Source organism: Vulpes vulpes, chromosome 15 (genome assembly GCF_048418805.1).
Source record: "Vulpes vulpes isolate BD-2025 chromosome 15, VulVul3, whole genome shotgun sequence".
NCBI lineage: Eukaryota > Metazoa > Chordata > Mammalia > Carnivora > Canidae > Vulpes > Vulpes vulpes.
The window spans coordinates 45477679-45491039 of NC_132794.1; the positions used below are offsets into that span (position 1 = coordinate 45477679).

A 13361-nucleotide genomic window follows, 5' to 3' on the forward strand; every position below is an offset into this window, starting at 1 on the left:
GCAAGTCATTTACTCTTAAACAAGCCTTTAGATGACTAAAGCCATAGCTGATGTATTTTTTGTTTTTGTTTCTTTTAAGATTTTATTAATTTATTTGACAGAGTGATCAAGCAGGCAGAGCAGCAGGCAGAGGGAGAGAGGGAGCAGGGAGCTCCCTCCCTGTTGAGTAGGGAGCCCAATGTGGGGCTCAGTCCCAGGACCCTGGGATCATTACCTGAGCTAAAGGCAGACATTCAGCTGACTGAACCAACCAGGCGCCCTTACAGCTGATGTTTTGACTGTAACTTCATTGGAGACTGTGAGCCAGAACAGGTTAAATTCCTGAATTTCTGACCTATGAAAATTATAAAATGTTAGTGTTAATTGGAGCCTCTAAGTTTGGGGGTAATTTGTTATTAATACAGATTTAGGCACCCATAAATGGGGTGCTGCCATATCAAATACTTTAAAATGCAGGTTAGACTTTGAACTTGGACAGTCGATGGGAAGTTTAATGTCAAGCCTTTGAGGAGACTGCTAGTAAAGGCTTAAATGAAAACCATATTGGAAACTGGAAGAAAGGGAGTCACTATATAGGTTAGCACACTGTCATCTGCAGTAATACATAAAAATGTAATGTGGGCCCTAGAACATGTATTGAATCAGCTAGGTGATCCAGCTAAGGAGATTTTCAAACAAAAGGTTAAAACTGTTGCTTGGTTTCTTCTTTTTACTTATAGTATATAGGGTAAGGAAGGGCTCCTAAACAAAATGGAGCCAGGACCTGCTCATCCTCTCAGTATATCAGACTATGCTAAAATTAGGAAATGGCTTCCAGGCAAAGGTCAAATCCAAGGTGCTTTCAGAATAGCTTTGTCTAAAGATTAATCCAAGTGTATGATTTAAAAAATCCTTTCTTAACCTCAGAAAGATCTAAAGTGTGCCTTCAAGACCCTTTCCATCAAAGTGTTAGGGTTTATAATCAGATTAGGGTGTCCCTTAGCAGAAATTTAAAATAGAGGAGTTTATCTCAGATATCTGACAGTGCTTTTTAATCTAATGATGTGGATCCACAAGAGATCCACAGTGTTTTCAAAGAGTTATTTTGACAGAAGTATCATCAATTTGGACCCTTTAGATACCCAAAATTCTACTGGTAGGAGGCAGGTTAAAACATTCTATACACATGTATGTATACAACATGGGCTACCTTTCATAAAATGGAAGGGTGACTCAGAAATCAGAGACCAAATCTCCAAGGGCAGAGCCAAGAGCCATGGAGAATTATTCCTAGGTCCAGGTTCTCTTCCAGCAACTTGTAAGATGTTTCTACTTTGATTTCAGAATTATTTTGGATCAGTGACTTCTTTGTGCTTCCCATTTTCTTTTATTTTGTACAAGATGGTGTTACAGCAGTTTTCCTCTGCCTGTCCTACCGTTGTATTTTGGGTGTGTGTAGGGCAGATGATTTGTCACTTTAGTTTCCAGGTCTTCATGTTGGGGGAGAATATACTCCGGATTGTCTTAAGGAACTATACCTGGGAAGTTTCATCCATACATGGATCTATTTAGATAGCAACATCCTTGGATGTGAAGTTGCTCTAAAGGGATAAGACTTTTGGGGAGTCTGGGGAGGGGGATGAGTGTATTTTGCATGTGAGAAAACTGTAAATTATTTTTCCAAAGAGTGGTGAACAGTAGTGGTTTTAAGATAGGTCCACAAATTCTTTCATACTCCTGTCTTTAGTTTAATTCCTGGCTTTTTTGAGTGTCCCTCTACTTAGTGACCCACTTCTAACAAATAGAATGTGAAGGAAACGAGGGTAGGTCCTAGGAACATTTGTGGCTTCCATTTTACTCTCTTGGATCAATCACCGGGTGAGGAGCCTGCTACTATGTGCCAGGACACTTGAACAGTTCTGTGAAGAGATCCATTTGGTGAAGAACTGAGACCTTGTTTCAGCAGCCAGAAAGGAAACAGGTCAGTCTTGAAAGAAACTCCTTCAGCCCCAAACAAGCCTTCGGATAACTGCAGCTGTGGCTATTACTTTTGCTGCAACTTTCTGAAGGACTGTGAGTCAGAACTATTCAGCTAAGGTGCTTCAAAATTTCTCACAGAAACTGTGAGATAATAAATGTTTGGTCTTTGAAGCTGCTATTTTGTGGTGATTTATTGTGCAGAAATAGCTAACCAATACATGACCAGAAAGGAAATAGGAGAACAAAAGCTAATATCTATCATGTTCCTTTAACCCTAATCTTTATCTATTCTCAGTTTTTTAGATGATCTCTAGCTTATGCTGAATTCTGTCTTTAATAGAAGATTGTGTTGTATCTCAGTTTTTATAGCCCTTCTATAACAAAGAGTATATTCAGGTAGGAAAAAAGTCATCTTTATTGTTTAAAAAAGTCTGACCTGATTATATAATATATTAACCCTAATTATATCAAGAAAGGAGTAGGGGATATTGAGAAGCTAGCAAATATGTGAGATAAATTTTTCTGAAACTCCTATTTGAAAAGTTTTTTAAAGAACTGATGTCCAGAATTAAAACTGCCTAAGGAAACTCTAAGAGTTACCTTAGTGCCATTCATTTTATTTATTAATTTATTCAACAATTACTTGAGCACCTTTTCTGTTCTATAGCTATACTAGACATTTAGTTCTTTGCCCTTGGTCACCTTTCAGCTTTCAACAATTGAGTGTCTTTATCATAAATCAACAGAAGGACATCTACCTTTTTATTTCATATCTGTCTTAGAAGGGTTATATGAAATACATCATCATTTGGATTTAAAATCACATCTTTCTTATCTTGTATCCCTCGTGTTTTTAGTACAGTGATGATCATATACCTATGTGGTACCCAAGTAGGGTTTTTTAAAGAAAAACCTTCACACTTAGGATTTTTAACCTCAGCTGTAAAAAAAGGTATGAATGTTGTTTTCATTGGTTCTTTTCTTTGACTATTTTAATGAGCCAGTTAAGATTTGTTTTTGTTTTTGTTTTTGTTTTTAAATGCTAGCTCGTATTTGTTACAAGAACATTTCTAAAGTGCTTCTCCGACCATAGAACAGCTCTTTTTGTTTAGATATGCTAGATTGGTCACAAAACCCTTAAGACGCACCTTTCAACAGGCTTGTGGTTCTAAGAAGAAAAGATCTCAGATTTCATGTTTTTGGGAAGAAGAAAGATGACACTTAATTGATCTGAAGTGAAAATTGTCTTCTTTCTTTTGGCTACTGAGAAATACTTGACAAACTTACTCTTTTAGAATTTGATAGTCATTTCTGAGCCAAAATGATTTAAGATTTTTTTTTTAAGATTTATTTATTTATTCATGAGAGACACAGACTGAGAGAGAAAGGCAGAGACATAGGTAGAGGGAGAAGCAGCCTCCTTGCAGGGGGCCTGATGTAGGACTCGATCCCGGATTCTGGGATCACGACCTGAGCTGAAGGCAGGTGCCCAACCACTGAGCCACCCATGCATCCCCTTATTGATTTTTTAATGTAACTTTGCTTTAGAAAGAGGGTTATGAATTGTTCATGTACTAATTATCAGAGGTGGTAACATTTTAATAGGGCTCAATATCTGAAAATTAGTAGATAGGTATTCTTTTTTTTTTTTTTAAGATTTTATTCATTTATTCATGAGACACAGAGAGAGTCAGAGAGACACAGGCAGAGGGAGAAGCAGGCTCCATGCAGGGAACCTGATGTAGGACTCGATCCTAGGTCTCCAGGATTACACCCTGGGCTGAAGGCAGCGCTAAACCACTGAGCCACCCACGCTGCCCATATTCTTTTTCAAATATTTATATTTACATATTTGAGATAGAAAGAGGGAGGGAGGGAAAGCGGGAGTGTCCCAGCAGGTGTTGAAGCAGAGGGAAGGAATCTCCAGCAGACCCACTGAGCACAGAGCTGGAGCTATACTTGGGGGTTCAGTCTCACAATCCTGAGATCATGACCCTGGCCAAAATCAAGAGTCGGATGCCCAATGAATAGACCCACCACAACACCTCTGAATAGGCATTAGTTAGCTAGCAAATGGATGTTATATTACTGTGACTATCACCATCCTACATTAAGTAGTTGCTCATGGTTGAGTTCCCAAAACCTTAGTATACTTCAGATTGAATTTTATTATCTAACAAGGGAGCAAAAAAACTGTATAACCTTTTTGTGTGATGTTTTGTTATTTACATTTTTTTTCTTGACTCTTAGACTAATAATACATCTTCAAGTAGAATATTTGGATAGTTAGAAAATTGTAAAGAAGGAATCAGGAATCATTTATTCCTACCCAGAAATAACCACTATTAATATTTTAGATACTTCTACCTAGGTTTTTCTTTGTTCTTTTGTATTGTATTCGAATGCATACTTCTTTTTTTAAGTACCATGAGAATCAGTCTCTTCTTTGTTTTGATTGATTGTGTGTTTTAAAGATTTTACTTTTTTTTTTTTTTTTAAAGATTTTATTTATTTATTCATGAGAGACACAGAGAGAGAGAGAGGCAGAGACACAGGCAGAGGGAGAAGCAGGCTCCATGCAGGGAGCCTGATGTGAGACTCAATCCCGAGTCTCCCGGATCACACCCTGGGCTTCAGGCGGCGCTAAACCACTGTGCCGCTGGGGCTGCCCAAAGATTTTACTTTTAAGTCTCTATACCCAGTGTGGGGCTCAAAATCATAGCCCCAAGGATCTATAGTCTCATGCTCCACCAACTGAGCCAGCCAGGTACCCCTCGATTGTGTTTTGAAAGGCGTTCGTTTGTATTGCTGATGGTAGTGATAGTAGTAATTGGAATGTAAGTAGTATAAATCCTAAAATTTGAACTCACAAAGTCCAACTTCAGAGTTTTTGTATTTAGTCATTATAATCGTGTCACTATTGCCAAACAATTTATTTAACCATTCATGTTTTATTGAACATTTATTTTATTTCCCACAGACTCTTAATCTTAATTTTTGTTGGTATTTCCAAGTGTGACCTTAGGATAGAATCCTAGAAATAGATTTATCAGTTAAAGGACTGTGTAAAGATTTATATAGTTACTAGGAACTATGTAACTGCTGCCTCATAACTAAAAAACAAATTTACAGACAATAATTCTTGAAAACATAATACCACATTTGGTATTAGGTATTAGTCAAGCTAACTTTATTAGAAAAAGTTTAGTTTGTGTGTTGATTAATCTAAGGTGGAGGACTTGTTTTCTTTTTTCTGTTTTTGTAGGATATCATAATCTTGATACGTTTATCATTCTTTCCATATTGTTTCATTACTGCTTACTGTGCTAAGATTCTATATGTGCTATTAATGCTTTTAGACAAAGCTCATAGACAAATGCAAGATTAAAAACCCCGCAGTTTAGTGTGTTCTTACCCTTAAGCTAATCAAATGAACTAAAGGAATCTAATGAACCAGAATAGAAGATAATTGTGTTCAAATCTAAAATGAATTGTTGTACTGAGTGCTGTACCAAAATATTAATGGTGATTTTACTGGGCTTGTGGAATAGTTATAATTTTTTTCTGTGCTTCCCAAGTTTGCATAATTTGAGTATATAATTTTAAATGCCAAAGGAATAGCACTTTTGGTAGCATTTTTAACATATGCAATGCTAAAATTTAAGACATCCTTATCAAAGAACATTTTAAAATTCTTCCATCATGTTAAAATTAATAACATAATTACTAAAATCTTCTCTTGTTGGATATAACCCAGCCACACATTTTCAAACCTGTGCTTTTGTAATACACAACTACAAGAGTCCAGTTCTTGAGCAATAGGTAAACTGGTAATACTTTTTTCACACCTAATTATTTGTTGGAGTCATATATTTAAAAAGGTTTGCAGAACAACGCTAAGTTGTCTGTACTCAGAATTACACAGTAAGAGGGGACAAAGTGGGAAGAGAAGCAAAGTCTGTTTCTGTTTTCTATGCAGCTGTCATCTAGCCTTAGGTCCTGATAGAGAGCTACAGCTGGAATTATTATATTGGCTTTACCCAGCATCCTTTTGCCTATACACATAAAATTGCTTTAGTAATCTTAGAAGAAGAAAAAGCTAAACAATCTCATAGCAACCATAGGAGAATAATTATTACACTAGCCTCTGAGAGTGAAACAGATTTCCATTGTACATCAAATATTGGCATAGGTTACTATATAGATAATACAGATAAGCCTATGCCAGCACAATCCTAAAAACATTGAATATGAATGTATATGACTGCTATAGATAATTTTTTTAAAGCTGGAGATCATGCAAATGTGTGTATCGTGTTAAATTTTCTGCTTTTGTGAAGGATTTTTGGCATTTCTCACCAACTAACTTTAGAAAATGTCCATGTTCCCATAGTAATTGTTAGTTTTAACGGGTTGTAATTCAGCTAAAAACATTCAAATTTGACTAAACGTGAATACTTATTTGTATCCAACTTAAGTGTTGTGGTTATTATTAATTTAAATATGGAAAATAGTACAGGTAATGTTTTTGGAAAATAACAAAATATTTTTCTTACTAGATTGGCAAAAGATCAGTAAGTAGTAAAACCCAGTGTGAACAGTGATGTGAGGAAATGGTCTCTCAGTCGTATACTATTGAGTGGTTTTCAAATAATACATAAGCTCCCTATAAAAGTAGCTTGGTAATATAATGGGAATATATGCATATTCTTTATTCAGGGATTCTGTTTATGGGAATTAATCCTGAAGAAATAATATTACCACTGCATCAAGATATACGTATAAGGACGTGCATTGCAATATATATAACAAAAGGTTGGAATTAATCTAAAAGTCCATCAGTTGTCTTGCTTAGAGAATAGATGACACACACAAATACTGAACCTTGCAAGCATTTCAAAGCACAAGGTACATACATCTTTATATGTTGATGCGATAAGAGGCCCATGATATATTATGAAGTGAAAAAAAAGCATCACACACAGATAGAATGTCTACAATATAAATGGAATCATATTTGTACATAGGATATGAGCCAAGGTGCATGCATGAGAAGTCTGAAAAGCTCTGTGTCAAATAATAGTAGCTGTTATTCCTTGGGATTGGGATTATGGGAACAATTTTTTTGTGTAATTTGAATTTTTACAGTTATTAAAATTATTTCGTTTGTGGGTGAAGTTTTTTTGTTAAGGAGTTCTTTTTCTACATTTTTTTTTCCTGTTACACCAAATTTACTCCCGAGATTTCATATTATTATAATGTGATCTGGCTTGTGGATGGTTACATATTAGAGATTATTCATAGAGATATTCACTGTATGATAGGCATAATTATAAGTTCTAGAGATAAAATATAGGCAAGGTCTCCCATTACTGACTGTGGGTAGAAATAAAGAAAAGAACACTTAGTATATAGGATGATAGATACAAGTATTTTTGAGTAACTTTAGAGGAGGGAATGATTAAGTTGGGAGTGGATCAACAAAGACTTTAAGAGATTTTATAGCTGATGTTACAAAGAGTTTTTCTTGTGGAAAAATTGAAAATAGTCATTGTGGGCAGAGGAAATGACATGTACAAAGAATAAAAGTGATAAGATGGTAAGAAACAAGTGCATCAATATTTTTGAAACCAAAATATTTGAGGATGAAATAGTATTAGGAGCCATGGTAAAATAACAAACCTATGCATTCTTTTGTTAGTTCTTTTCTTCATTCTTAGAATTTCTTGTTTGCAGAAAGAAAATACTATGTAATTTTTAGTAAGACTGATCCATTATTGTAGAAATTTATAGTAGATAGATACATAAGAGTGATAACACCTGGGTTTGGTGCGAATGTAGATGTGTGAATTGTTAGAACTGCCTTGGAAACTAATTTTTATTATGTAAACTGGAACACAGGTAATTTACCATTTTTATTCCTGGATATTTACCAGAAAAAAACTCTTGTACATATATACAGCAAGATCTATAAAAGAATGTTCTTAACATCCTTGTTTGAAATAGCAAAAAATTTTAACTGTTTCATTTTAAGCAAGTTACTTAATCTCTCTCTCTCCTTTTTTAAAGGATTTTATTTATTTATTTTGGAGAGAGAGCATGCAAGCTGCATGCATATGCTGGTGCACACAGCAGGGGGTGGGGCAGAGGGAGAGAACACCAAGCAGGCCCCATGCTCAGCAGGAGGCAGGGCTCAATCTCTGGACCTGAGATCATGACCTGACTTTAAATCAAGAGTCAGATACCTAACTGACAGAGTCATCTAGGCACCCCTATTTCATCTCTTTGAGCTTTAATTTCTTTATGTGTAGAGAGGTAATACTATCTACTTTGAAGGGTTGCTGTGGGGATATAGATGAGTTAACTCATGGAAAGTACTTGGGGCAATATCTGATATTGAATATGTGTTAGTTATCATTGCTACCAAGAAGTGACAGTGAATGAGCTATTGCTATACATGTCAACATGAATGAGTTTAGCCCCCCTTATAGCATCATATCAGTCAAATAAAATTCAGAAGCATCTGCAACTAAATATTGTTTAGCAAGAACACTTGTGTGGTAAAACCATAGAGTATGAAAATGAAAAAAAAAATTTTAGGATTGTGTTTTCCTGTTGGTAATCAAAGTAGGGGATGAAAACATGGAGAAACATATAGCAGCCATTATGTTATTGGTTATATTCTCTTTCTAAAGTTGAGTAACAAGTATACACATTCTTTTCATTCTTTAAGTCATTATGTATATGTAATTCTTTATAGAAAATATTTCTTTAGGGAAATACCAAATATGTATCAGTGTTTATCTATCCTGGTACTGAAAAAATTTTTAAATATTCTGTCAGACAAACGAGATCATGTCATTACTGACAGTTCTGTACCTAACTTTCTTTCATTTAGCTGTTGTGACTGCTGTGTATAGATCTTTTTATTGGCTGTATAGAATTCCACCATTCATACATATGTGTGTCTGTGTGTATATGTATTTATATCATAATTTTTAACCAGCCCTCTGCTGATATAACCAAAGGATGTTTTCTTTTTTTCCTATTCTTTTTTGTTAAAGTAGTGCTACCATAATTTGTGTGTGTGTGTGTGTGTGTATCTATGTATACAATCACTTGCTCAAAGAATTGCACTACCACCAGCAGTGCAAAAATATTCCTGTTTCCCCATGTCTTTGTTGGCACGAAGTATTATCTTTTCTAGTCTATATAAAAAATTGGCATTATGTTTTTATGGCTTTAATTAGAAATGAAGCTCAATCTTTTCACATACTAATTTCCTTTTTTCCCCCCTATGAAATAAAATTGGACTTTTATCTTGCATGTCAGTGTTGTCTTGGGAAGGGGGTAGAGGGCCCACTTCTACAGATTTGTGTAAATTACCTTTCTTATGAAGATGTTCCTCAGATAATACTGATTTTCTTCCCTTCTACTTTCCTATCTTGTATGTACAGGATTCCCCAACAGAGCTTTGATAATTGGAAATCTTAGAAGGGTTCTGAGCAGAAAATCAAATAGATCTGCATGAATAGCCTTCCCCAAGGCTGGAAACCAGGAGATCAGTTAAAAGCCTACTGAAATAGATAGGCAAAAAAGATAGTAAGGGCTTGCATGAGAAAAAATAGATTTGAAAGATACTCAGAAGATGAACTTGCTTAGAAAATAATTTTTTTTAATCGATGGGTATTTTGCACAAATCCAGAAGGGTTTGGGGCAAGGGTTGAAGAATGTCTTAATTGATTTTTTCAGATACAGAGTCAGGGAAAAATATATTTAAGCCAAAAAGCATACGACTAATTCCTTCATTGAATTCCTTGGATATTTTAATAGAATATATTTCAAAATATGACAATTCTGTATCACAAACAAAGGAGAAAGTATATACTTAGATTTTAAGAGAAATTGTGGTCAACATAAAAGTAAGCAAATTCTAGAAAAATTGGAAAATTACTCGTAATCATCAGCAAGCATAGGTATTAACATTCCTCTTTATATCCTTTCAATCTTATTTTTTATGATTATGATAATACTGTACATAAAATTTTGCATATTGACTTTTTAACATTAAGCATTTCCCCAGATAGCGGATATTATTCATAAGCCTAATTTCAAATGACCACTCAGTATAAAGTAGGCATACCATAATTTATGTAACCATTCCCTTATTTTGGGGACATTTGGGTTATTTCTTCATTTTTGCTTTTAAAAGTAATTTTGAGAACAATACTTTTTCCTAAAGCTTCTTCCATTTAGTACTTTTTTTTTGCTAGATTCAGGAATTTTTCAAAATGTTTGTTTTAAAAGTTTTTGATAGTTCTACTAAAATCACTTTTCATAAATGGTTGTTCTAGATTTTACTTGTCTATATAGAATTAGGAATGGATAAGAATGGCCATTTTACTTATCACCACTTTTTTTTTTAAACTTTGTCAGTATACATCTAAATTTATAAACTGCTGAAGGAGGTATAATTAAGTAGTAGGAAAATATTCTCCCAGCTTAGGATTCTATAAAAATGTTAGTTTGTTTCTCACAATATTGTAGGTTCTAAACTCTACAACAGATTGAGGTTGGGGGGGGTGCTTTTACCATATGAGACACCTGAAGGATGTTTTTGTTATTTATTAGCTGAGACCCATTTAGGTGCATAGTTATAAATTTACTGTTTTATATGAACTGCAGTTAGGTTAATTCTAGCTATTTTGTCAAACATTTTTAAGTCCAACTAAATCATGTGTTACCCAAACAATAAACACATTTTTATTTATTTAATAATGAAATAACACTCTTGATAGTTACCTTTAAAAAGTAAATGAATTCTTAATCAAAAATAAGTTTTTGCGGGCAGCCCGGGTGGCTCAGTCGTTTAGCACTGCCTTCAGCCCAGGTCATGATCCTGGAGACCAGGGATCGAGTCCCGCGTCAGGCTCCCTCTGTGGCACCTGCTTCTCCCTCTGCCTGTGGCTCTGCCTCTCTCTCACTCTGTCTCTCTCTCTGTCTCTCATGAATAAATAAATAAAAATCTTTAAAAAACTAAGTTTTGCTTAATGTACAGAATATAAGTAGAATTAACCCAAGTCAGTAGAGTACAATACTTGTGTTATGTAACAAGTTTTTGTTGTTCAGATACAGATTTTTCAGTAGGCTTTATTTTACCTTACAAATCTTAAATGACTCCTCAGATTGGAATTCAATAAAAACAACCTGATCCAAATGGTTGTCACCATTATAATTATTTTGTAATTGCTACTGATGCTACTACTACTACTACTACTACAACTACAGTAATAATTCATGCTTATTTATAGATTTTAATCTGAGTATCTCAGGTAACCCCAAAGTTATTAGTACAAATATGCTAACTTATAATAAACCCATAATTTAGAGAAGTTAATTTCTTAAATGTTAACCTTCCCACCTCTCGTGTTTTTCTTTTATTCAGTTTGCTTATGATTTTAGACAATTAACTTGAGTCATTTATTTTCAAAAGTGTCTAGAACATGGAAATATATTTCTTGAAATTTTTTACTGTTTGCAGTTTTGATCATGCATTTTGAGTGTTTGCTGGTTATAAGTATTTAACCAACTTCTTTCCAGTAATTAATTTAGCATTAACTATCAACACATAGGGACAACTGTGATGAAAATTAACTTAAAAACAGTTAACTGGGTTTGACATATTTAGTTTTAAATGATAACATTCTCAAATATATTTTTAAAAGTTTAATTGCTTTAGGGCATTTTCACATTTATTATCATCTCACTAAATCCTTAAGAAAATCCATGTAATAAAACAGCATAGATATTAAAAGTATTTGGTAATTGAGAAAACCAATTCCAAAGAAATTATTTTTTTAAAAGATTTTATTTAATTATCTGACAGACACAGATAGCTAGAGAGAGAGCATGAGCAGGGAGGAGAGGGAGAAGCAGGCTCCTCACTAAGTAGAGAGCCCTACATGTGGCTCCATCCCAGGACCCGGGGATCATGACCCGAGCTGAAGGCCAGATGCTCAACTGACTAAGCCACCCAGGTGCCCCAATTCCAAAGAAATTAAATGTCACAAGCCTACTTTGTTCCAGAGCAAAGGACTAGAACGTGAATTTATAAACTAAAATATGTTAGCTATTTTGTGAATTCTATTGCTCAGTTTTGGAGCACCAAATTAAAAAAAAAAGTTTTTTTAAAGCTCATAAAGGTTTATACCTTTAAGATTATTAGTCCTGTTGTAATTACTCCAATTATTTAAGGTTAAGCCAGTGAAAGTATTTCTGTCATTTTTATTTGGCTGTCACAATCTTTTCAAATAATTATATGGTAACAAGAAAAGTAATGGCAAATAATGATCTCATTTCTTTAAAAAAGCATGTCATTAGGGACTGTCATTGGGCATATCCCATATCTTTCATTCATTCAGTGAGGTCATGGACTGCTGTTTTCTCTTTTGATCCCCTGTATCTTAAGCACAGCACAGTCCTTGGTATATACTTTTTTAACTTGTGAGATAACACTTCCAATTGATTTGTATTCTCTAATAATTTCTTTATTTTCTGTGTATGTGTATCACTTCTGGTTAAAATTTAAAACTTTATTTTAATTAGATTATCTTTCTCACATGCCATAGTTAGGTTTCTAATTCTTCCTATGTTGTTTTCTCTAAGGAAGCCCATTTTGCTCATAAAGCTGATTTATTATTAATATTTTATTTTGACCTGGCCTCTAATCATGATTGTTTGAGTTTGGGGAAGCGCCGTTTATGTGATGGTAGTGGTAAATAAGGATTTGCTAAATACTTGCTAGACTGAAAGGATCTTAGTTTGTTTTTGTTTATGTTCTGGCAACTAATGAATTTTGGGGATTATTCCCTTTAGGCAACTGAAGAGGATACTTCCAGTTCTCTAGTGAAAGATCATCTTTTCCAGCAAGAGACAGTTGTTACCAGTGAGCCATATAGAAGCTCAAGACCTTCTGCCTTTGAAGATCTGAATGCCAGAAGAGTTTACTTGCAAAACCCAGCCAATCAGGTGAGAAGATTAAATACTTTTCAGTGTGTTATTCATATATATAGAAATTGGATGTATTAGAGAAGGACATTAAGACCATCTCCTTTTATTAGACAAAATAAACAATATAAATCTAGGAGAATGTGACTTACTCAAACCATAAATTTGACATCAGATTTTTTGATGACAGAAGTGAAAAAGGAAAGTATATTACATTTTCATTATCTGGGAGGAAAAGGCATTTCAGTCTCTTAGGAACCAAAAGTTTCCTGAGCTTTACGTGAAACTTCTCAGATCAAACATATTACGAAAAATATCCCAAGCAAATATATCTGTGGCAAATACATCGATAAATTTCATAGAGTTGTTTCTTGTAGCTTCACCTCAGATACTAA

General features: G+C 34.3%; 1 protein-coding gene across 3 annotated transcripts in view; it reads left to right on the top strand.

The window, feature by feature from the left end:
• The window catches only part of SPRED1 (sprouty related EVH1 domain containing 1), a 122213-nt gene that overhangs the window by 86080 nt on the left and 22772 nt on the right, over positions 1–13361 (top strand). For all 3 annotated transcript variants that reach the window (XM_025998439.2, XM_025998440.2, XM_072738226.1), the window contains exon 5: positions 12835–12987. In XM_025998439.2, coding sequence (XP_025854224.1) covers positions 12835–12987 — 153 coding nt within the window. The remainder of the gene's footprint in view (positions 1–12834; positions 12988–13361) is intronic.